This window comes from Lemur catta, chromosome 4 (genome assembly GCF_020740605.2).
Source record: "Lemur catta isolate mLemCat1 chromosome 4, mLemCat1.pri, whole genome shotgun sequence".
Lineage (NCBI taxonomy): Eukaryota > Metazoa > Chordata > Mammalia > Primates > Lemuridae > Lemur > Lemur catta.
Genome location: NC_059131.1, coordinates 107288511 through 107312881, shown reverse-complemented (window position 1 = coordinate 107312881; position 24371 = coordinate 107288511). Strand labels below are relative to the sequence as shown.

The following is a 24371-nucleotide window of genomic DNA, read 5'->3' as shown; positions in this document are numbered from 1 at the left end:
GTCATCTCCTGGTTGGTTGGGCGCCCGGTTTCATCTCGATCACCAGGGGTGCATGTTGGTGTGCAAGACTGGGGGGGGGTTGTCCTCCGCCCGTACCAATGGAAAGTCCTGCCAGAAGTCAGGTGGGTTCTGTTCCTCTTTGGCCTCATCATATAGCTTCCACTCAGATTCCCGAGGCGGGGTGACCGCCATTATGAGAGTCTCTGGAGCACCGAGCGTGAGGCTCGTGGTCCCTTCCAGGTGGAAGGTGATCTGGGCTTCCAGTTTGCTCAGGAGATCCCAACCTAGGAGGGGCACGGGGCAGTCCGGCATGTATGGGAATTCATGTCTTATCTGGTGGCCCCCCATCTGGCATATTCGGGATTGGCAGAAGGGTCGAGCTACTCGAGTTCCAGTGGCTCCCACAATGGTGGTTTCCCGCTTTGTAAGTGGAGCCACCGGGGTTGTTACCACCGAATGTTCTGCCCCATTGTCCACCATGAACGTTATTGGTTGGCCCCCCACTTCCATTACCACCGTAGGTTCCCGGGGTCCAAGAGTCAGGGAACCCGGTCGGTCCTATTCTGAGTTGACCCCAGTGAGACCGATGAGGTCCTGGGTCTCCGGCTCCTGCTGGAAGCCCCTGGGCAGGTTCCTGTTTGGCAGTGGGTGGTTTCTTTTGTTGGGGCATCCATGCTTCCAGTGACCAAACTCCTTACGATAGGCGCACTGGTCAGGCTTCAGGGTCCCTCATCTCCTGGGTCCTCCCTCCCGTGGTGGGCCAGGTCTCTTGGCTGGGTCAGGTCTTCTGAGGGCAGCGGCCAGTAGAGCGGCTTTCTGTTTCATTTTCTGGTCCTTCTCGCTCTGGGCAGCCCGGTCTCGAGTAACGTAGACCTGGGCCACTTCCATCAGCTGCGTGATGTTCATTCCTGCAAACCCATCAAGTTTCTGGAGTTTCCGTCGGATGTCAGCATAGGACTGCCCAACAAATGCAGCATTCACCATCCGCTGATTTTCAGCCGCCTCTGGGTCGAAGGGTGTATAGACTCGGTAGGCCTCACAAAGGTGCTCGTTCAGTGATTCCTCTGGCTTCTAGGTGATCAGAGCGACTTCGTTCATGTTGGTTGGTTTCCTGGCTCCCTCTCGGGCCCCGTGGAGGAGAGCTTCCCCATACCTTCCGAGTCCCTCTTGTCCACTCGGGGAGTTGAAATCCCAGTCCGGGTTGGTCTCGGGTGCTGCTCTCTGTGCCCACTGCTCCGTGTCCAAGGTCCCTGCTGGAGCCTGGTCCTGGAGCCACCACTGGGTCCCAGCTACAATCGGCTTCGTTCTTCCGTGTTAAAAAGGGTCAGAAGGAGCTGGCGGCAGTCTTCCCGAGTGGGACGGTGAGTCTGAAAGATGGATTCTAGGAGGTCAATGAGGGCCTGAGGTTTTTGGAGTAAGGCGGGGTGTGGTGCTTCCAGTTCAGAAGGTCAGAGGCGGAGAAGGGCTGGTATACAGGACTGGCTGCCCTGGCTGAACGGGCCCATCGTCTGTAACCTGCATCGGACCTCGCACCTCACGCAGGGGCATCTGGAGGCTGAAGTTGGGGCCTGAGCTCACCGTAGCCGGCGGGTGATGGGAGTGTCGGGACCTGGTTGGTCCGTAACTGGCGGCAGGGAGACTGATGGTGGCGGGGTGTCTGGTGGATCCGGGGGCACTTCAGGAGGTGTCACCGTAGGGTTGTAGGGCGGCAGTGGTGGCTCCTCTTCAGGAGCTTCCTGATGGACGGGTTTGGACAGTTTGGAGTCTCTGGTCCTTTGGGCCACAAAAATCCTGCTCTGTCCCTTATTAGCACAGAACTGGACCCAAGGCGGCAGGGTCTGAGCAATCTCTAGCCATGAGTCTATGTGAGGGAATTGGTCGGGGTGGCTGGGAGTCCTGGTCACGATTCTCCAAACTGCTCGCACGGTGGGGAGGTCTAGGGTTCCTGTCGCAGGCCAGTCAACCCCGAATGCCGGCCATCCGTGTTCACAGAGGGCCCTAAGTCTGCTGGGACTCAGTGTGACGCCGTAATCTCCCGTGAAACCCTTCTCAAAGTTCTTTAACATGCATTTAAGGACTGCAGGCTTAGATTCTACGCTACCCGTCCTAGACCCTTGAACGGCGTCGCAGCTTAACAGACAAAAGGGGGGGGTTCTCTCAGGTGTCCGCCTGGCTGCGTCCCCTGCGGGAACTTAGGCGCGTCTTGGCTAAGGTGTGTCCGTATAAACCCCGGGCCTGGTCGCTCCTTTTAGGGGAGTGAGTCACCGTTATGCCGAACGAGGTCACACAGAACCGCAGGTGACGACCCACTCAGGTGCCGTAGCCGTAGCCGTGGAACCACAGACAGTCACTCTTCACGCACTCACTCAGACAGGCCGAGGTCACGCGTTCCCGCCCCGGGACTTCCCTGCACTCAGGTGACCAAGCTCCTCTTCCGTGGTCTGACGGGCCTGACTCGGACGGGTCCCGGGGCCTCAGCTGGTCCGCTGCCCCCAGCCCTGACTTGACTTGTCCTTCTCTCCGGCGTGTCCGGGCGAGTCTGGGACCCCGTGGCCAGCGGGGGCTCCCGAGGAGCGAAGATATTCCGCAAAAAGGCGGTTGGCACCGGTTCGCTTCTGTCACTGAGGTCCTGCCGGCCGCTGCGCCGGTCCCCGAACCGGTGGCTTCAAGGGGCCAGCGCGGTCGGTTTTCCCGGTCAGGGAAGGAAAATGTTACGGCAAGTGTCACAGCGAGTGGTCCCGAGGACAAACCGAGCGGCACACGGACAGTCGGAGGATCAAGGTTTATTTGCTGGCGGGCTCAGAGGGGTCCCGCCACTAAATTTTGAGCCCCGTCTACCGAATTTTTCCCACTTTTATTAAGTTGGGGTGATCTAAGGGGAGGGGTCTCAGGTGACTAATGTCTGCCAGGTAATAGGTTAGTGTCTGCACCAGGTAATAGGTTTAATATTATGCTGATGTGCCAGATGTTAAGTTAGTAATAAACTAATGTACCAGGTGTTAGGTTAGTAATATGTTAATGTGCCAGGTGTTAGGTTAATAATATGTTAATGTGGGTCTTCCGTAAGGGGTGGGGGTCTCAGGTGGCTGCTGTGCTAAGTAATAGATGGGGGTTTTCCTTATCAAGAATATAGAAGATAACCAAGTATTTGTTGAGAGAATGGCTATTAATCCATCCTCTACAGAGGGACTATCTCATAGTATTTCTATATACTTGAAGAGTTTTTCTTTTCTCTAGATTAAACAACGTGTTAAATTGCTCCTAAATTTTCTCTTTTCTAATCTTTACTGCTGTTTCTAGATTTTCTCCAAGATTTCCAAAATTCAATTTGAAAACTATAGGGGTGGGAGAATTTGCTACAGTATCAGAGAATGTCAGCTAATAACACATAGGATGAACACAAATTATAAAATACTGTTATGCAACCATAAACATAATAAGTGATTCAGCCAAGGATCATCAATGAATGCTAAAACCATTAGGTGAAATATTATAGAGGAACACTGATTCACAGAGCCACAAAGTATCAACCACCAAAGATTACTAATTATAAAGGGGGAAAAAGTACACTTAAAAAGAAAAATCTGACAGAGTCCTACTGCAGCTAAGAAATCAAACTTTACATTACCAATAATAGGGCAAACTAACCATATATGTCTCTTGATGTATTCACCAAGGATGGCTTAGCAACACTTAAGTAGTATTTTTACCAAAAAAAAATTTTAGCTTGAATCTAATTATGAGGAAACAATCAGGCAAATTAAAATTGTAGGACAATCTACCAAATAACTGGCTTGGAGTCTTCAAAAAATGTCAACGTGGATCATAAAAAATAGGCAGGGGAACTAGTGTATATTACAGGAAACCACACAGACATAGGGCAATCAACTAAAACACATGATGACTGATTGTATCCTGGACTGAAGGGGAAAAAGGCACAGCTATACAGGACATTATCCATATAAGTGGAGAAATCTGAATATGGCCTGTATATTAGACAATATTATTCTATCACCGTTATGTGTCCTAAAAGTGACAATGATATTATGGCTATGTCAGAGAATGAATTTGTTTTTAAGAAATATGCATGCCAAGGTATTTAGAGGTAAAGCACCACAAAGTCTATAACTTATTTTCAAATGGTTCAGCAAAAAGCAATTTTAGAGAGATTAAGACATTAACAATTGACCAATCTAGGTAAAGGATCCATGGGTGTTCATTGTATAATTCTTTCAACTTTTCTGTAGGTTTTTAATTTATTCAATATAAAAATTTAGGAAAAAGGATAGTGATAAGAATACACATGCTGATATGCAAAAATAAAGCTCACTGCAACATTATAACTCAATTTCCATCAAGACAGGAATGGATACATTATGATGCATTCACAGAATATTATATGCAGTTATAATCCACCAGGATGAGTAGAGCCATCAAGATAAGTAGTAGACCCTGAAAACTGTATTTGGTGATAATAAAGTAAGTGGCTTGGCTAATGATGCAATGTCACACCATGTACATTTTCTTAGAACTCACAAAAGGAATACCATAAATATGAACACATGTACATATAGTAAAAGTACACAAAATGGACAGAAAAGATGTAAATCAAATTTGCAGGATAGTAATTCCCATTAGAAAGGGAGAGAAGAAAGAATAAAGGATTGGGAAGGAAAACAAAGGAAAGAATAAAAATAAATGAGAAACATATGGCAAAATGTTAGCACTTGCTACTTGGATTCACTGGTGTGTAGGTGTTTATAGTATTACTCTGTAACCTTTTCAATATGGTTACAACATTTTATGATAAACATATGAATTTTCAACCTTACATATCACTCTTAATCAACTATTTAATAAGTGATATGTATCAAGTTGGTAAACCTATATAAAGTATAATAAAAAGGCTTCTAAAATGTATGTAAACCAATCAATCAGAATAACAGAGCTCTCAGGGACACAGCAGAGCTGTGGGGCCATCAGGCAACAGAGCTGAGGCATGGGGCTCTAGCACCTCCCAATAAAATGGAAGATAAAGAGAAAGCTGAGAATTCAAAAATAGTCTAGTACTGATGAAGAAAGGAGATGACAGATAGTATCGCAGTCAGAGGTAACTAGAACAGACTGAGCTTTTCTAATAAGTACTACCATCTGATGATGAAAAGGAATAAAATGCTAAACCAACATGATGCTTTAATGTATGTGAAGTACATGATATTGAATGGAGACATATAAAAGATCCTCATTCAAAGCCCTGGGAAGAGGTAGAACTTACATATGAGGCAGGTGGTCTTTCCTACTGGCCTGCAAAGATAAGATATGTGCAGAGAGAAAGAAAGGGTGACCGCCACACTGTGCACTCTCAGCAATCCTGCCTTCTGTGATCATTCTGCAATAATCCTATTCCCTTATTTACTTCTGTAGTTTATTAAACATCTATTGAACAACTGATATCTAATAAATATCTATTAATAAATGACTATTGGACAAAGATATATATTTCTTAAAGTTCTGATTTATAAGTCACAGGATTATCAGATTACACTATGCCATCCCTTTAATAAACACAAAAGAGGAGTACAAATAACTGAAACGAGGAAAGAAAAAAGAAAAAAATGTTAATGGTCTTGCCAATGAGGACTCTTTTCTAAGGTTCCTTTTTTTTTTTTTTTTTCTTTTTTAACAGAGAGGGTCTCACTATGTTGCCTAGGCTGGAGTGCAGTGGAGTGATCACAGCTCACTGGGTCCAAGCAATCCTGCCACCTCAGCCTCCGGAGTAGCTGAAACTACAGGCATGCACCACCATGTCCAGCTAATTTTATTTTTTGTGGAGATGGGGTCTTGCTACGTTGCCTAGGCTAGAAGGTTTTCTTGAAGAATGACTAATGCAAACATCTACAAATGTGGCACAGATATTCTCAGCCCACATATTCAGACTCTTCTGAATTTGCAAGTTCTGCCAACATAAGCAAAAATATATATTCTATTGAAATTTGTCATTACCACAGTCCTACCTTCAGTTTTCTGCTGTAAAACTGTCATCAAATGTTCTATAGCTTCATCCACATGCAGCCCATGGAGGTCTAAAACGTTCTGTGGCAGCAGTGAGGCATTGACTTTCTCAAAGATCTCCACAGCAGCAAGGTGATTGGCTTCTTTCATCTTCTGCTCATGAAGACTACCCTTTAATTATAAACATATCCCCAGTGGACACTTTAGATATCTGCTACTTAGGCGATGAAGAAATTAATAGTGCCCCAAGTAAAAGGCAGAAGAAAAAAGGAACAATAAATCTGAAATCTTAAATAATGCAATGGGCTAATATACAAGAATGCATCAAAATTTAGGTAAATTTCAGTAAATTAATAATGTAGTTCTTAAATTACTGAATCTTTGTTTCTAACATTTTCTGAACCAAAAATCATAAAAGAGGGAAACTTAACTGAACACCACCCATCTGTGATGGTTAATTTTAGGTGTCAACTTGACTGGACTGAGGGATGCCTCGACAGTGGGTGGAGCATGTTTCTGGGTGTGTCTGTGAGGCTGCTTCCAGAGGAGACTGATGTGTGAGCAAACGGACAGACAGGAAGACCTGCCCTCAATGTGGGCAGGCACCATCCAAGTGACTGGAGGCCCATCTGGGACAAACAGGCAGAAGAAGGGGGACTGCTCTCTCTCTGCTGTCTCTCCCTTCCAGAGCAGAAAGCTTTTCCTCTTTCTGCCTTTGGACATCAGACTCCAGGTACTTCAGCTTTCGGACTCTGGGACTGGGGCCTTTGGCCTCAGACTTGGGGCTGCACTGCCAGTTTCCCTGGTTCCGAGGCTCTGGACTTGGACTGAGCCAGGCTACCGGCCTCTTTGGTTCTCCAGCCTGCAGACAGCCTATCAGAGGCCTCCTGCACCTCTGTGATCATGTGAGCAGTTTCCCCTAACAAACCCCCTTTCATACACCCTACTGGTTCTGTCTCTTTGGAGAATTCTGACTAATATACCATCTCAAGAAGGAACCCACTGGTTTATTATTTGTGTATCCTTTGATAATCGTGGGTCTTGTCTTGGTATTAGCTTTCAACATCATGTAGTTACCCTTGAAACCATCCCCCAAGGTCTGTTGTTAGTAGGGCTATGCCAGTTTGACACCCTTCTTTGCTCCATCACGAAGCAGTAAGCCACATGGAACCACAAAAATAAAAAGTGAATCAACCAGGTATTTTTTAATAATACCATGTCAAATAAGCTTAGGTAAAAATTTTACTTCCCTGAAAAATATTAATGTCATTTTCTTTTTCTGACTATAAAAGTGATACATTACTAAAAATTGAAACATGATAGAAAGCACAAAATCCTTGTAATCCTAGCCTGAGATGACCAATGTTAACACTCTGCTGCCTTTCCTCAAAAACTTGTATCTGTTTAGAAGTATTAATAGTACTAAATGATAGACTCCAACCTAAAAGAAAATATGGACTGTCAGAATAAACTCTAATTTATGGAAGTTGTAAATACAAAAGCAACCACAGTAACTGAGCATTTCAAAGGAGATGAAATTCTCAGAACAATACATTTCTTAGGTATTAGGATACCTGACATAATGTCTGCATTCCCCAGAATAACTTAATCTTGTCACAATAGAGATGTTGTTATCTGCTCCAAGATTTTTAGATATTTTAATTGACAAAGAAAAAATCATAATCATCTTTCCATTTACCTGTTGGGCATAAAAGGTGGCAACATTTTTCTTCCCCATCCGATAAGCTTCTTTTGCCTTACTGTAGCATTCTATCCTCTTCTGTTGGTGCAGGAAAGCCTCTGCCCTGTAGTCATCATACTCTGGGTACTCAAAATCCTGAAAAGATGGCTCGCTTGGTGTATCTTCAGTCTCTTTTGATTTCTTTGCCTATAAGATGTTATACAATAAGCAATTACAAAGCAAGTAAAAAACGAATGCTGTACCTTCAGAAAATGCATATGAAAAGCAGGCTCTCCTATTTTTCATCTTTCTTCTCAAAAAACAGATTCTCCCCAGTGTCTACCTAAGTCAAGCACTTAACAACTATCATTAACTTATTTTGCCGTTAAGGTTACCCCTTTTTTAACCACTCATATCAGGAGATGTCGAAGAGTTCTCTAAAATTATCAAAATATAATTAGGTCAAAATCAAGCCAAAAGACAGAATATAAGATATTCAAAGAATAAAACTCACTTATCCAATGCAAAATTTCCAATTTTTAGTTGGTAAATAAATCTATTCAAAGTTTCAGTCATTAAAGTTATTAACGGTGGTTTTTAAATTCGTATATTTTTAAAAAAACAATCAATAAAATAATTGGATAATCTTTTCTTTAAAACACAAGGGCTGAGCTGGGCAAGGTGGCTCATGCCTGTAATCCTAGCACTCTGGGAGACTGAGGCGGGAGGATCGCTTGAGGTCAGGAGCTCAAGACCAGCCTGAGCAAGAGTGAGACCCTCATCTCTACTAAAATTAGAAAAAATTAGCCAGGCAACTAAAAATAGAAACAAAAAATTAGCCAGGTGTGGTGGCGAGCACCTGTAGTCTCAGTTACTCGGGAGGCTGAAGCAGGAGGATAGCTTGAGTCCAAGAGTTTGAGGTTGCTGTGAGCTGACACCACAGCACTCTAGCCCGGGCAAGACTCTGTCTCAAAAAACAAAAAACAAAGAAACACAAGGGCTGCCAGGCATGGTGGCGTGTGCCCATAATCCTAGCTACTCAGGAGGCTGAGGGGGGAGGATCACTTGAGCCCAGGAGTTGGAGGCTGCAGTGAGCTACAATCACGCCATCGCACTCTATCCTGCGCAACAGAGCAAGACCCTGTCTCTTAAAAAAACAAAAAAACCCCACAAGGGCATGTGGAATGATTGTGCCTGGCAGTTAGTAAAAATCCTAAGTATTTTTATGGGACAGTTTCAATCAGCTGACTACCACCAGCCACTGTGATTATGTTGACTATTACACAATTTCAATGACCTTTTAAAAAATTATCTGTCATGTTAATTATTATCCAAAACAGACTCTTACAGAAGCAAACGTAACTCTAATTTAAATCACAAGACAATAAAAATAATAATTATGCAGCTTTGCTCTCTAAATAGGAAAACTGCACTTTTTGAACAGTATTTTCAGACTATTCATCCAGTTATCTCTAGAATATCAAAAGCCAATGTTAAAAAAAGACATATAGTGACTTCCATATTCAATTTGACTTTTCACTTATCCCTTTCTACAAAGTCTTAGTTACAGAGAACTACTTGCAAACAGCAATCTATCTCTTAGCTTGTCACAAGGAGCAAAAATTAATTAGCATGATTTAAGTTGATTTTCTTAAAAGCATAAAAGAATCCCAACTATCAGGTGCCATACCTAGAAATGTATAAATATTTAAGACCAAAACAAAAAAAAATTTCAATATTTTAAACAAACTATGCTTTTCTGATATAATTAAAAATAGTATAGATTACTTGTCAAATTTCAAGAAGCTGAAAATCATCATTTAATTAAAAATATTATCAAGAATTATAATACATTCTATAATATAATCTTCAATGATATATTGATTTAAATTTTATGTAGTATTTAATATATATTAAGCATTATGTTAAAATGATAGGTATAATATATATAATTATTAATTAATAAAAATAACTTTTTCAAATTTCCTATCTGTGAAGAGTTCAAAAGTCAAGAAAAGTTGGGGAAAAACTGGCCTAATATATAACAGTAGGTGGTTAAACAATTTCTTTATTCATTATATTTTGCTTATTTATCCCCTAGTACTCTAGAGGCTTCAAAGAATTAAAGAAAGGAAAAGAAAACAGGTATCACCACACCCCCTAACTCATTACCAGAGCCTAAAACCTATAGATCTGTTGATTTATTTTTGTAACAAATACCCAACTTATGAAAGAACACAAGTATGTCTCTTCTATAAGAACATTCATAGAGATTAACTCCTGATGTCACTGTTACCAGTGCTTAATCACAAGCTTCTTTATATTAATGTTTAAATATTCTAGGGGTACATGGCTTGCTTCCCTAATAAAATCAAAAACTGTGGAGGGGGTAATAAAAATATTTTCTCTGGCTTTTGAAACCCCCATAGTGCCTAACACTATTGAACATAATAAATATTTCATAGCATTAGAGTCTCTGTTCGTGTTTGTACTAAAAAAAGGCAAATCATATCTGATTCTCTGGCAAGAGACCCTTCATTTATTTTTTTTTAAAAAAACAGTATATAATAAAAGATACTTTGTTAAATGGTCACTCTTTTAGAATACAATTGAGATTTTTTTTATATTTTTATATAATATAAATTTTGTTATATTAATTTCATAGTGACATGGTTTACTATTACTTCATTTACAAGAGTCAAGTGAAATATTTGCCTCCTAGGAATTTATCTATATTCTCTTGAAAGCATGATGCACTATAATACCAAAATTTCCTATGGTAACAAACCTGTAAAATTTAATAAGAGCTAAAGAAAAACACAGTAGTATTAATAAAACAGAATTCTAATTATAATTTGCTGAAAACAGACAAATGAAAATGTTACTGGCACCATGACTTCCCCTTTAGTAATACGATCCCTTAGCATCCTGGGATAGCAAAGAGACAGATTATTCTGCTCACAAATCTTAAAAGATTTTTATCAGTTTTATAACACCCACCTACATTTTGTGGGCAAGGCTAAGAATAAGAATCTCCAGAATAATTTAAAGTTCACATTTTGGCCAAGCTTTACACAACTCACAAAAACTCCTCTTCTGATTACAACATTTTCCAGTCATCTCCTCTTTGAGCAAGCACAGCTTCTCCTCATCACCTTCTCTATCACCACAATGACCCACAGTGCCTTGTGTATCATCAGGAGAGAGAAGTAATCTTCATTGCCAACTTGGCTTAGAAGGTCTCATAATCATCTCCCACACTATCTGCATCTCATAGTATATTGCGTCTATCCATCCATGGTACCATGTTGTCCAGCTGGACAAAGGCATCAGTGGTAGCACTAATAGATCACATGAAAACCTAAATTACCTGAGTCCTACATATCAACTGATGATGAAACATTCAAAGAAAAAAGGGAGCATGCAATTTATCCCTGAGTGGTTTTATTAATAAGAATAGCAGGTGATAAAGTTCTGTAAAAAGTCTAATGCTGATGCAAGATTTTTTTTTTTTTTTTTTTTTTGAGACAGAGTCTCACTTTGTTGCCCGGGCTAGAGTGAATGCCGTGGCATCAGCCTAGCTCACAGCAACCTCAGACTCCTGGGCTTAAGCGATCCTACTGCCTCAGCCTTCCGAGTAGCTGGGACTACAGGCATGAGCCACCATGCCCGGCTAATTTTTTTGTATATATATTTTTAGTTGGCCAGATAATTTCTTTCTATTTTTGGTAGAGACGGGGTCTCACTCTTGCTCAGGCTGGTCTCGAACTCCTGACCTCGAGCGATCCACCCGCCTCGGCCTCCCAGAGCTAGGATTACAGGCGCGAGCCACCGCGCCCGGCCGTGATGCAAGATTAATATATAAAATCAATTATATTTCTATGCATTTGCAATAAATAATCCAAAAATAAAGAAACAATTCCATTTCTAATAGCATCAAAAAAGAATGAACTACTGTATATAGAAATCAATTTCACAAAAGATGTGCAAAACTTATACTCTGAAAACTATAGCACACTATTGAAAGAAATTAAAGAAGACGTAAATAAATTGAAAATATCCCATGTTCATGGATTGGAAGACTTAAGATTGGTAAGGTGGCAATACTCCTCACATTGAGCTACAGATTCAACACAAGCGCCATCAAAACTCCAACTGGCTTCTTTGCAGAAATTGACAAGCTGATCCTAAAATTCACATGGAAATGCAAGGGGCCCAGAATAGCCAAAATCTTGAAAAAAGAAGAACACAGTTGGCAAGACTCACACTTCTCAATTTCAAAACTTACTACAAAGCTACAGTAAAGACAGTGTGGTACAGACATAAGGATGAATATATAGATCAATGGAATAGAATTGAGAGTCCAGTAATAAACCTGCATAATTACGGTCAATTTATTTTCAACAAGAGTGCCAAGAAAATTCAATGGGGAAAGGAGAGTCTCTGCAACAAATGGTACCAGAACAAGTGGATAAGCACACACAAAAAATAAACTTGGACTCCATTCTCACAACATATACAACATATACAAAGATGAACTCAAAATGGATTAAAGACCTGACACATAAGACCCGAAACTATAAAACTCCTAGAAGAAAACATGGGGGAAAGCTTCATGAAGTTGGATTTAGCAATTTCCTGAATACAATACCAAAAGCACAGGCAACAAAAGCAAAACGAGACAAACTGAACCACATCTAACCCAAAGACTTCAGTGCCACAAAGGAAACAATCAACAGAGTGGAAAGGCAACCTATGTACAGGGAGAAAATATGTGTAAATCTTGTATCTGACAAGGACTTTTATCTAGAATATATTAATACAAAGAATACAACTCTGCAATAAAGAGAAATAACCCAATTTAAAAATAGGCAAAGAATATAAATAGATATTTCTCCAAAGAAGAGGTACAAATGGCCAATGACATATAAAAAGATGCTCAACATCAGTAGCCATCAGGGAAATGCAAATCAAAGCCACAATAAGATACCACTTCTGTATTAACCATGTCTTTTTTCCCTTTTTTATTTCTCACTCTGCTGCCTAGGCTAGAGTGCCATGGCATCAGCCTAGCTCACAGCAACCTCAAACTCCTGGGCTCAAGCGATCTTCCTGCCTCAGCCTCCCGAGTAGCCAGGACTGACTACAGGTACACGCCACCACGCCCAGCCTTTAACCATGTCTTTTATTTTCTGTATTCTGATGTTGACACTTGCAGCCTTGCAAGTGAGACTGCTTCCTCACTTCCCTCCACCCCTGCCACCCTTCCAGGTTTAACTAATTCCCTGAGATAGCAAACACCTGCCTGCAAGCACACCTTTCATTTGCAAACCAACCAATCCCAGAGCACCTCCTTTTTGTGGCTCTCACACTCCAGGCCACCACCCACCAGCCCTAATCACCCCAGGGCCAAGTATTAGACAACTTGGGGCATCCTCTATGCTCCAGGGCCTGCTAAAATTATTTAAACTAGCCAATCCTAAACCTTTACCCTGCCTTGCCCATTCCTTCCCACAGAGACCATAATAAAAACTTTTGCCCACATTTCCTCCCCAACTCCCTCTGCCTCCTGATCTACCCTGCTGGCTGCACAGTCTTTGTAGCAAGCCACACCTCCTGTTTATAGGAATCTGTAAGTGTAAGAAACTTCTTCCCTCATGACATTTCCATGTCTGCATGTCTTAGTATACCTGATTAAAACAAATCCTGGGTACCCTTAAAGCAACTTCACACCCACTAGGATAGATATAATCAAAAGGACAGAAAATAACAAGTGTCAGTGAAGATTTGGAGAAACTGTAACCCTCATATATTTCTGGTGGAAATGTAAAATGGTGCGGCCAACTTTGGAATAAAGTTTGACACTTTCTCAAAAGGTGAAATATTTCTGTACATGTATTTACACTCTAAGACCCATCATATTACAAACCCACTGCTATTCAATTAAGCCTCATACTCTACTGTGTTCACACACTGGAGTACAGAGACATAGGAGAAATTCAAGTGCCTGTTCATCATTCACACTGAAGGAAAAAAAATCACCTGTAAATTCATTCTTTTGAGTACATAGCTATTCTAAACAAATTAGTGATTGGTACTTAAAATTTTAATCCAGTCAAAATGATGAGAAACAATCATTACATTCATTATATTACAATCATTATATTGTTACAATTATACAATCATTATACAATATCACAATCATTATATTCAACAAGCCAATTATATTTTTATAGACAATTATCTACTACTATAGAAAAAAATAAGTAACTTCATACCTTTTTCTCTTTAGACTTCTGGGCAGTATGAGAAGTGACATTCTCATTTTGGTGAACAAACTCTTGTGCTACAACTGTTTTTACAGGGTCCCCTTCAAGAACACAGTTTAGAAATTGCACTGTGTGTTCTAATGAATAGCTGTAGAAAGTTTAAGTACAAACATACTATATCAATAAATGAAAATAAAAGTTATGCAGAGACATTAACATAAGCAATTTTCAAACATTTTATAAGAATATAAAAAGCTAACTTACTTTTAAGTTTTCGACATTGAAATTAAATGCTCATTGTATATTAAAAAGTCAAGAATGATTAGAGGAGAAACTATCAAGTAATAGGCTCTCAAAAATTAATTTTCAAAAAATTAACACCAAAAGATAACATATTGATAATTCAATTTCTGATCTTTTATTCCAGGCAGATTATCCACAACAAATCTTTCTTTCATTTTATCATCTATTCTCCTTAAATCCTTTGTTGAATTCACACATGCTTTTATTATAGTTTCCTTCAAACATCAAACACAGACAACAGACCTCTAAGCTGACATTTTTATTGTTATCAAATCCCACTTTTACTTATAAAAGTGGGATTCTAGTCAAAGAAAGTCTAAGCGGGGATACAGAAAAGAAAAAGTAAAACACCATCCTACCTCTCTCATCCCTACATTATTCAGGCATGTTTTCAAGGTGATCCCATATTGTATGAAATTCTACAATATTGACAAATATCTGATATACTCATGTTCCAATATTTAAAGAAACCATCCCAAATAAAATTATAAATTATTTTATATTGCTCATTATTTCATACTACTTATGCCTCTCATCTCTCCCATTAGCCAGATACCGAAGAGCTTGACCACACAGGAATATTTTCTGAAATATAATAACTAGTTATCTAAAATAGAGCAGGGTATTTTGCTATTCTTCAATTTATTAAAGACAACCCTTGAAAGGAAGCCATTTGGGGCCACCAGTTCACTTTAGCCCTCCCATCTTGCTGCCTCAGATATGCTCAACACATAGAGGATGCTAGAAGGTGGATGCTACTAACAATTATCCACATCCTTTCTAGCCCTTCAAATCACCTACCCATTCGTGGGGCTGGAAGTGTTGTTTGAAGGTTACAGCCCTGGAAGATTATAGCTTGAGCACATACAGTAGTAACTGAGCCCACCTACCCTTCTTACCAGAAGGAAGCTGAAACTACTGCTATCTGAGGGGCATCATCCCGCTGCTGGCAGATAAATGGAGGCAATCAACCGCCTAACCTAAGGCACCTGACTGACCAATAACTCGGGCATCTGCAGAAAGGATTCACCCAGGCCCCTCACCTTGCCTGGGGAACCACAGTTCTGGGCAGTTTCACCTCAGGCCCTCCTGCCCTAGGCCCCATAGAACAGAGTACCACATGCCAGCACCATCCCTCTAACTCCCAGCTTTTAGGAGATTTTAACACATAATTCTGTGAAAACTGCAAGTTAGGTGGCAAAAATTAACAAGGAAATTATGGATTGGAATAATGCCATTAAAACCTTGATTTAAGTGACATATTTAGAACTCTGCATACTCAGCAGAGAATAAATATTCTTTTTGCAAGTAAAAGTTGAGTATCCCTTATCCAAAATACTTGGGCCCAGAAGTGTTTCAGATTTCGGATGTTTTTGAATTTTGGAATATTTACATAATCAGATATCTTGGGGATGGGGCCCAAGTTCAAACACAAAATTCATTTATGTCTCACATGAACCATCAGAAAGCAAAAGGGTGAGGTGTGGAGTTTTCTACTTGTGGTATTATGTCAGTGCACAAAAAGTTTCAAGTTTTGGAGCACCCCACATTTCAGATTTTTGGATTTGGAATGCTTAACCTGTACTTTCATGTAATATTTGTGAAAATTAACCATGTATTAAAGCATAAAGAAAGCACCAAATTCCAAAAAACAGAACTCTTCCAGGCCACATTCTTGCACCCCAATACAACAAAATAAAATAAACAATAACCTTCCCCTACCATTACCACCAAAGCCATCAAGCCATTTAGAAAATTAGAAACTCTTGGGTAAACAGAAAATCAAACTGAAATTATAGATCATTTAGAAAATAGTGAAAATAAAAACTATATCAAAATCAAAACCATATACAGAGAAAAATACATACCTTAAATGTATAATATTTGTTATTAAAAACTGAAACACACTAATCAAAGAGTTGAAAATAAAAAGATTTTAATAGAGAGGAATCTATAAAAATAAATAGAGAAGATAAAACAATAGACTATGACCAGTAAGCCAAGAGTTTGTTCTTTAAAAGGACCAATCTGATAAAGAGCAAAACACAGAAAACATGAAATACACGACATTAGGAAAGGAGAAAGGGATATGATCAAATACAACATAGTTTTTAATGATAAAATATTATATACAGCTTAACAATAATGAACTTGAAACCCAAGGTAAAACTGGCAATTTTCTCAAAGACAAATTACCAAAATGACTCATGAAAAAAAGCAAACATCTGAATAAAGTAATAACCTTAAAAAGATAGTGAAAGGTTACTAAAGACCCACTCCCTTAGCAGGTACAATCCCAGAACCTTCAAGGTACTAAGTTCTTTTGCATTACAGGAAAAAAACGAAAAGAAAAACCTGAAGGTAAAGTAGACTTTAGTACAGAAATCCATTATCGTGATTGATATGAAATATATTAATAAACTGAAGATCAAAACCTATACTAGATTCTCAAAACATCCTAAGAAGGTTTCTATTTAAACCAAACTCTTGCTAAAATAGGAATTTAAGAAAAATATAAGACCAAAAGCATATATTATTCAAACCAAAGCATTTCTAATATATCAAACATCAAAACATACTATAACACTAAAATAACTAAAGCAATATGGTGGCAACTCAGGACCTAACAAATAGCTTGATGGAACTGAAGTCTTTAAAAGAAACTGTATATTTGGGAATGTAATGAATATTAATGATTATATACTTTGTACCAGTGGGTAAAGAAGATCCATCCATCTGGTTAATTATTTGGAAAAACAAGTTAAATCTCTTCATTTATAAATCTCTACCTCATACTATACATATGAAAAAGCTAGGTGGATAGTAAAAATAATAAAGAAAGTATTTTTATAATGTCAAGTTGAAGCAGACTGCCTAAGACATAAAACTGAAAATCAATAAAGGAAAAGATTTTCTGATAAAATATATGAATTAAAATGTGTATATGACCAAAGAGACCACACTAGGTTAAGAGATAAGTGTCAAAGCAAAAAAAATAATTGTAATCTATCTTAACAAAGATTACTGTACATAATACATAAAGAGCTTTTATAAGTCTAGAAAGAAATAGAAACAAAAACAGGCAAAAAGCAATTAATAAAAAAGAAAGAAAGAAATAAAAAGCTTACCCATATTAGTAACCAGAAAGTAAAACTTTAACTAATAAAAATCATTTTCCCCATCAGATTGGAAAAATTTTTTTAAATTCCTAATATCCAGAGAGGTTATATTATCAGTATGTATAACTAATACAGACAACCTTTATTAAAGGTAATTTAGCATTGGCTATTAAAATTTTAAATGTACGCACTCTGAACCAGCAATTTCCTTTTAGGAATAACAGCATTCATCCAGGAACTTAAAGATGTATGTTCAAGGATGCTCACTGGAACACGGTTTGCAATTTTTCTTATAGCCAGAAAGTCCACAAATGCAAACACATTTAAATAAATTATGGTACTTCCCTAATAGAGAATATTATGTGGACTTAAAAAAGAAAAGAGTAGGCCGGGCACGGTGGCTCACGCCTGTAATCCTAGCACTCTGGGAGGCCAAGGCGGGTGGATGGCTCGAGGTCAGGAGTTCGAGACCAGCCTGAGCAAGAGCAAGACCCCCGTGTCTACTAAAAATAGAAAGAAATTATCTGGACAGCTAAAAATATATATAGAAAAAATTAGCCGGGCATGGTGGTGTATGCCTGTAGTCCTAGCCACTCGGGAGGCTAAGGCAGAAGGATTGCTTAAGCCCAGGAGTTTGAGGTTGCTGTGAGCTAGGCTGACGCCACGGCACTCACTCTAGCCCAGGCAACAAAGCGAGACTCTGTCTCAAAAAAAAAAAAAAAAAAAGAAAAGAGTAGATCATTATGTATGGAGAGAAAAAATAAATACCAGCAAAACTACAAAGTAGTACATAAAATACCACCTCTTTTTTGGTGGGATACAAATGTATGTATACACACAAAAGCATACATGCACACACATATGCACATACACACTAGCATACATATGAAAAAAATTAACGAGGAGTATGAACTGTTAGAAACTGCTTATTATATACTGCTCATTTCTACATTACGTACATTATCTTAGGTTTCACTTTCCCAGGTTTCAGTTACCCAAGGTCAATGAAGGTCCAAAAATACTACAACATAGTGGGCCCTCCATAGATTCCACCCACCTCAGACCAGAAATATTAGGGAAAAAAAAGGATGGTTGCATCTATACTGATCACGTACAGACTTTTTTTTCTTGTCATTACTCTCTAAACAATACAGTACAACAACTATTTACATTGTGATGAATATTATAAGTAATCTGCAGATGATTTAAAGTATATGTGAGGATGTGCACAGGTCATATGCAAATACCATTTATATACGGAACTTGAACATTTTATATACAGAACTTGAACATCCATGGACTCTGCTATCTGTGGGGTGAAGGAGGTGCCATGTAACAAATCCTCCATGGATACTGAGGGACAACTGTATTTTGAGACAGAGAGACAGACCACATCCACATAACTTTTATTATAGTATAATGTTATAATTGCTTCATTTTTATTATTAGTTATTATTGTTAATCTTTTCCTGTGACTAAGTTATAAATTAAACTTTATCATAGGTATATATGTATAGGAAAAAACATAGTATATACAGTGATCGGTACTATTCACAATTTCAGGCATCCACAGTGAGTCTTGGAACGTATCCCCCACAGATAAGGGGTGATTACTGTACACATATATTATTTTTGTTATCAGAAAAATAAACATAAAGGATTAAAACGTATGGCATATGCTTTCAGTGACATTAGAGTAGAAACTACAGACAATCCTTCTAGCACTCACTTGTGGTCCTTGAAAATATCCACCAGGAAATTTTGGTTAATGGCTGGAAATATCTTAAAGAGCTGCTTCTCCTTTAGTTTAGTGGCACAATCTTTTTCAAACATAAGTGTCTCCCTTTTCTAAAACAAAAACACAAAAATCACCCTTAAGACGGAATTTATAATACTAGCAATGCTGACCAAAAGCATGGTTATTTTGTTGCAAAAAGACTAACAGTTCAAAAGCAATCACAGACTTTCTTCACTATTTAAAGGCTGAAATTAGTAAGTATTCTTGTGTTATTTATTTATATCCCATTTTTGCAAAGTATTTGAAGTTGCTCACAGATATAGATATACACACATAATCACATAAATGTGTGTATACTGTATATGTAAATATATACACACATACTCTTACCTATGCACATATAACATTAAATCATAAAAAGGATAAAGATATATATTTTATATACACACATAAACAGGATATAAATAAATCAAGAAGCCAGAGAGTAGTGAAAATAAAGGTAACAATACAGAACACTAAAGCTAGCAAGTAAAATTAGTATATAAATGCATGCCACAAAATCCTGTACAATTGCTAAAGGTGGGCCACAAATTTAATTCTAAGTCTCTTAGTGGCCAAAGCAAAGGGGGAAACAAAGATTCTCAGTGTCCATAAAATAAAAACAAACCAGTTGCTCAGGAGAAGTACAGCTTTTTCTGGTACTGAGACCTGAGAGAAATTTCTCCCATGGGTCCTCATAAAACGGACACTGTGTGATGCTGTGAACAACGTCCTCAAAAACAAATTCTCCTCAATGGGCAGAAACTATAATGTACAAATAAGTTTCAAATTCAGATTGACAGAAAATCTTAGAATTCACAATTATTTTTAAATTTTCACAAACACATTTACTCCAAAATCAATGTATAAGAATTATGTTATTTTTTGCAAAACATATTTGGATTTGTCTATTTAAATTGCCAGACCAAAAGAACTTCCCTAAAATATGCTATTTTAACCTAGGATTATGGTAAATACTCTTAAAGTGACAATTAGTCACCATTACAATGTAACTAAATAATTTTTGTTTGCTTCAAAGATCCTAACGTCTGAAAAATTACTTCCTATACAATTTCAAAGGCAATGAAGTGATTCTGAAAATCCCTAAATTTAAAAATTACAATAATCCAGGGCAATCCTAGAACAGTTATCTGGGGGAGTGTTTAGAAGCCTAAGAATATTTAGGCCATTTGTAACGCCAAACAGCAATAAAAGAGGAACCACAGTAAGTGACAATATGACAAGTAAAAAGGACTGATAAAGCTGAACATATCACAGGAGTGATGGAAACAAGCCACCTCAAGAATTAAAAATATTTCACACATAGCCAGTCACAGTGGCTCATGCCTGTAATCCCAGCTACTTGGGAGGTGGAGGCAGGAAGATCACTTGAGTCCAAGAGTTTGAGACCAGCCTGGGCAATATATCGAGACCTCATCTCTAAAAAAGTAAAATAAAATAAATTAGCTGGGCACAGTGGCACATGCCTGTAGCCCCAGCTACTTAGGAGGCCAAGGCAGTAGGATCACTTTAGCTCAGGAGTTTGAGGCTGCAGCGAGCTATGACTGCACCACTGCACTCCAGCCTGGGTGACAGAACAAGATCCCATCTCTCAAAAAAATAATAAAATAAAATGAATTAAAACAAATAAGTAAATATATTAATATAAATAATTTTAAAATTTTTTCACATTTTACTTAAGATATGCATTATAATCTAAACTTACTATAAAATTCAATGACCAGATTTTCTAGCAATCTATCAGTTCATAGTATCTAAATTACAAATTCTGAGGTTTAATGAACTATGAATGAAGCTAATGAACTAATGAAAATGAATAACTTTAATCATCTTACAATTAATTATTCATATATTATGTGTTAAGTTTATTTTATATTCTTTGTTTTAAAAAAATATGCAAAGTGTATTTCTCCTTTGGGAACAAAGAGTGAAGAGAAGCATCAAGAAATTTTCTTACTGAGCCTTTATGTAAAAAAGCATATCCCTGGGACAAAGTCATCCAGCTTCTATTACCCAACCCATAAAGAGACAAGCAAAAATCACTGATAGAAAAAAAAGTATCATGTTGTGAAGTCAAAAGATGCTCATTTGTTCACAATTATACTGAGATATTAAAGACAAGTTAGAATCATAAAGATAAATTTCAATACTAGAAAATGGCATTTCAACAAGAATCACACCATTTGGGCATAAGTGTTAGGCTTTCCTTATATTTTTTTTAAGAAAATCTATTTCTCCAAATTATTACATATATTATTTGAAGAGGTTATTTGACACAACACATTGTATATAAGATCTACTGAAGAGATTGTTCCTTGGATTATGTTAGAATGCAAAGATAGGAATGAAAGTATATTTCCAATTTAATGAATAAGATAAAAATAAATAAATAAGAAGACAGAAAAATCGTGTCATTCTTCCTATGCCCCAATTCTATGTATTACAGCCAAATACAAAAGTGCTGCTTTCAAGAGTCACATGAATAAGAAAGAGTGTAGAATGCTTTAAGCTCACCATCTAAGAATTTTTTCCCTTGAGAACTGGACTAAACAATCTCTAAGGTTTTCTCCCTTTTGATTTTAAATTTTTTTTTTCTTCCTATTGCCCTGCTCAGAGTAAGACATTTTGAAATTCTTTAGTACTAATTTTCAGAATTCCAAAACAGATTAAGAAGAAATGCAAAAGAAAACAACTTCACTTAATGGTTTCATATATAATTAAATACGTTGAAATAAGAAACAAAAATAAAGCAAGTTCAAAGGAAAGTGAAGTTTCTGTTTGAACTTCTTTAATTGAAAAGGAAGTGTATATAATTTTTTAAATTCAAATTTATAAGTTTCTAAAATTTTTCTCTAAAAAATGTTGTTTCAAAGATAGACATATCTTTAATAGCAAGACATTTCTTATTACTAATTTATGTATGAAATTATCTTTGAATAAAAGATTTTTTTCATGATTTTCTAGATATAAAAATTTAGAGGTAAATAATAAATGCTAAGAAAGATGTAGCTCAATCACCTGCAAAATTATATCTAACATACAAATTTAACTTAGATAGCTTATTGTTACAGAGTATCAGCTAATTTCCCACAAGTGAAAACCTCCAGTTTCAAAGTATACTTAAAACATCTTCAATTTTAACATTAACTTCCAACAGGTTAAATATGTTCTAGACAAGGAAATATAGAAGCAAATGAAAATCACAAAGTAAACACACAAAACCAAGTAGAGTCAGAAACAACAGCTTAATATTTATAATAAATCATACCAGATCATGTTTTTCCTGTAAGGCAATTTCTTCTGACATTATTTCTCTTAATGATACTTTTTTAGTTTGAGTATTCCAATGATCCAGTAAGGGTAGCATTTCAGGTTCTGCTAAAGTCTTCAGTAATTTTTTGCCTGTTCTCTGAGATGATTTTTGTTCCGGATTATCAAGACCAATGTGTCCAACCAGGGAAGCATCTACAAGAGCAGTATAAATAGTATCATACTCTCAAAATAAATGTACAAATTAAACATTATTCACTCTGTTATATCTACCTCAAGAAACCAAGGAAACACGGTTTTTTATGTTTCAGTTTGTAAATAAAACATAACTCTGAAATTTCAAAATATATCTTCACAGATTTGCAAGCAAGAATTGATATGTGTTAATGTACAAATATCTCAAATGAGCAATGATCTGGGTTTAATTTTAAACTGACTCAATGCTTCCCACTCTTTTTCTTATTGCATCAAAACACAAAAAATGGTAACATGTATATTAGACACAGGTAAACTGAGGAAGTTATAGCCAGCTGGAAGTGAGCAACTAGAACATACCTGGTCAGCTCTGCCCACCCACTTTAAGAACTGAGAAGATCAATATTTTGACAAACATATAACTCAGTGGCGGTATACAATAAAGACTATGCAAATGATATTCAAAATAACTGAACATTTAAGAAGTTCATAATAACAGAATTTAATGTGTTACATTTCAGCATCTCTAAGGGATATCAACACATTCTGATATATTCCTATGCTTTCCTGGGGAGCAAAGAAACAGCTGACAATGGTATTTGTACACCATGATATCCACAGGGCACCCTATGGGCACCTCTATTCCTCAAATAGCTTTAGCTCTTGAAGTACAACATGAGCACAGGTCTGAACCAAGGCAGATCCTAAGAATCTTCAACCTGGAGCTCTTTGCCTTGGTTCCAGTGTGGAGTAGACAAAAGAGGCATCTGGAGAAACTCATGCACAAAAGGAGGAGCCCTAATTAACAGTTCCTAAAGACAACACTAAGATAAGCCATTTGTAATTAAATATTTTCAAGTTGGCAGAATGCATCAAAACAGTAGGCTGACTTTTGTGCTCTAGTAACACTGACATCAATAAAATTTTGAATAACCAAGTAATCATTTCAACAACGCTCTCTATCACACACATGAACATCTATTGCTTGCAAACCAAAACAGTTTTCTTTCACGCAGAGCAAAACCTTAACAGGAAACACTTTGAATATATAAACTAGAGCACATCTTAGGTGTTCTAGAACACTCGTGAAAGTTAAATATATATTATAGAGGCATTTTTTCTCCTTTCAGTTTTATTTTATATCAACATTAAATATTTTTAAAGAACTTTTATTTGCAAATGAAAATTTGTGGGTAACATTTTATGGAAGTATATTTAGAATGAGTTAAAATTCAAACATACATGCTAAGTTTCACCATTAAGACAAGAACATTAGAAGTAAAAATATGTGCTTTACCTCGCATAAACTTGCCACAGGATACCTCTTCTTGCCTTTGTCGCTCCTAAACACAAATGCAGGGCAGAGGATTGGCAAAGAAGGGGTTCATTAGTAAATAAAGTTACAAGATTATGTTATTTTTTTCTTTAGAAATCACTTCTCCTTATATAACTATAAATAATTATTGCTAAAGCTAAGTAAAACAATAAAACTATATAAATGAAATTATAAGGTATGACTACATCTATATATTTTTTCCACTTACAGAGCTCTTATGTTGCATTTTTAAAAGCCTATTTTTTAATTTAATCAATCAGCATTGCAGTCTTTAATTTCAGGAGTAAAACACTCACTGTTTATGATTTTTTTCCTTTACAAAAACAAATCAACAATCACACTGAGCTCCATCACTAATTAAATAATTTGGCCAGTTTGGAAATATTTA

General features: G+C 37.5%; 1 protein-coding gene across 4 annotated transcripts in view; it reads right to left on the bottom strand.

Annotated features, from left to right (window-relative positions):
- The window catches only part of N4BP2 (NEDD4 binding protein 2), an 89172-nt gene that overhangs the window by 15236 nt on the left and 49565 nt on the right, over window positions 1–24371 (bottom strand). For all 4 annotated transcript variants that reach the window (XM_045550561.1, XM_045550563.1, XM_045550562.1 and 1 more), the window contains 6 exons: window positions 23945–23990; window positions 22451–22647; window positions 19114–19232; window positions 13972–14110; window positions 7712–7900; window positions 6015–6183 (listed from right to left, as the gene is read on the bottom strand). In XM_045550561.1, the coding sequence (XP_045406517.1) occupies window positions 6015–6183; window positions 7712–7900; window positions 13972–14110; window positions 19114–19232; window positions 22451–22647; window positions 23945–23990 (859 nt within the window). The remainder of the gene's footprint in view (window positions 1–6014; window positions 6184–7711; window positions 7901–13971; window positions 14111–19113; window positions 19233–22450; window positions 22648–23944; window positions 23991–24371) is intronic.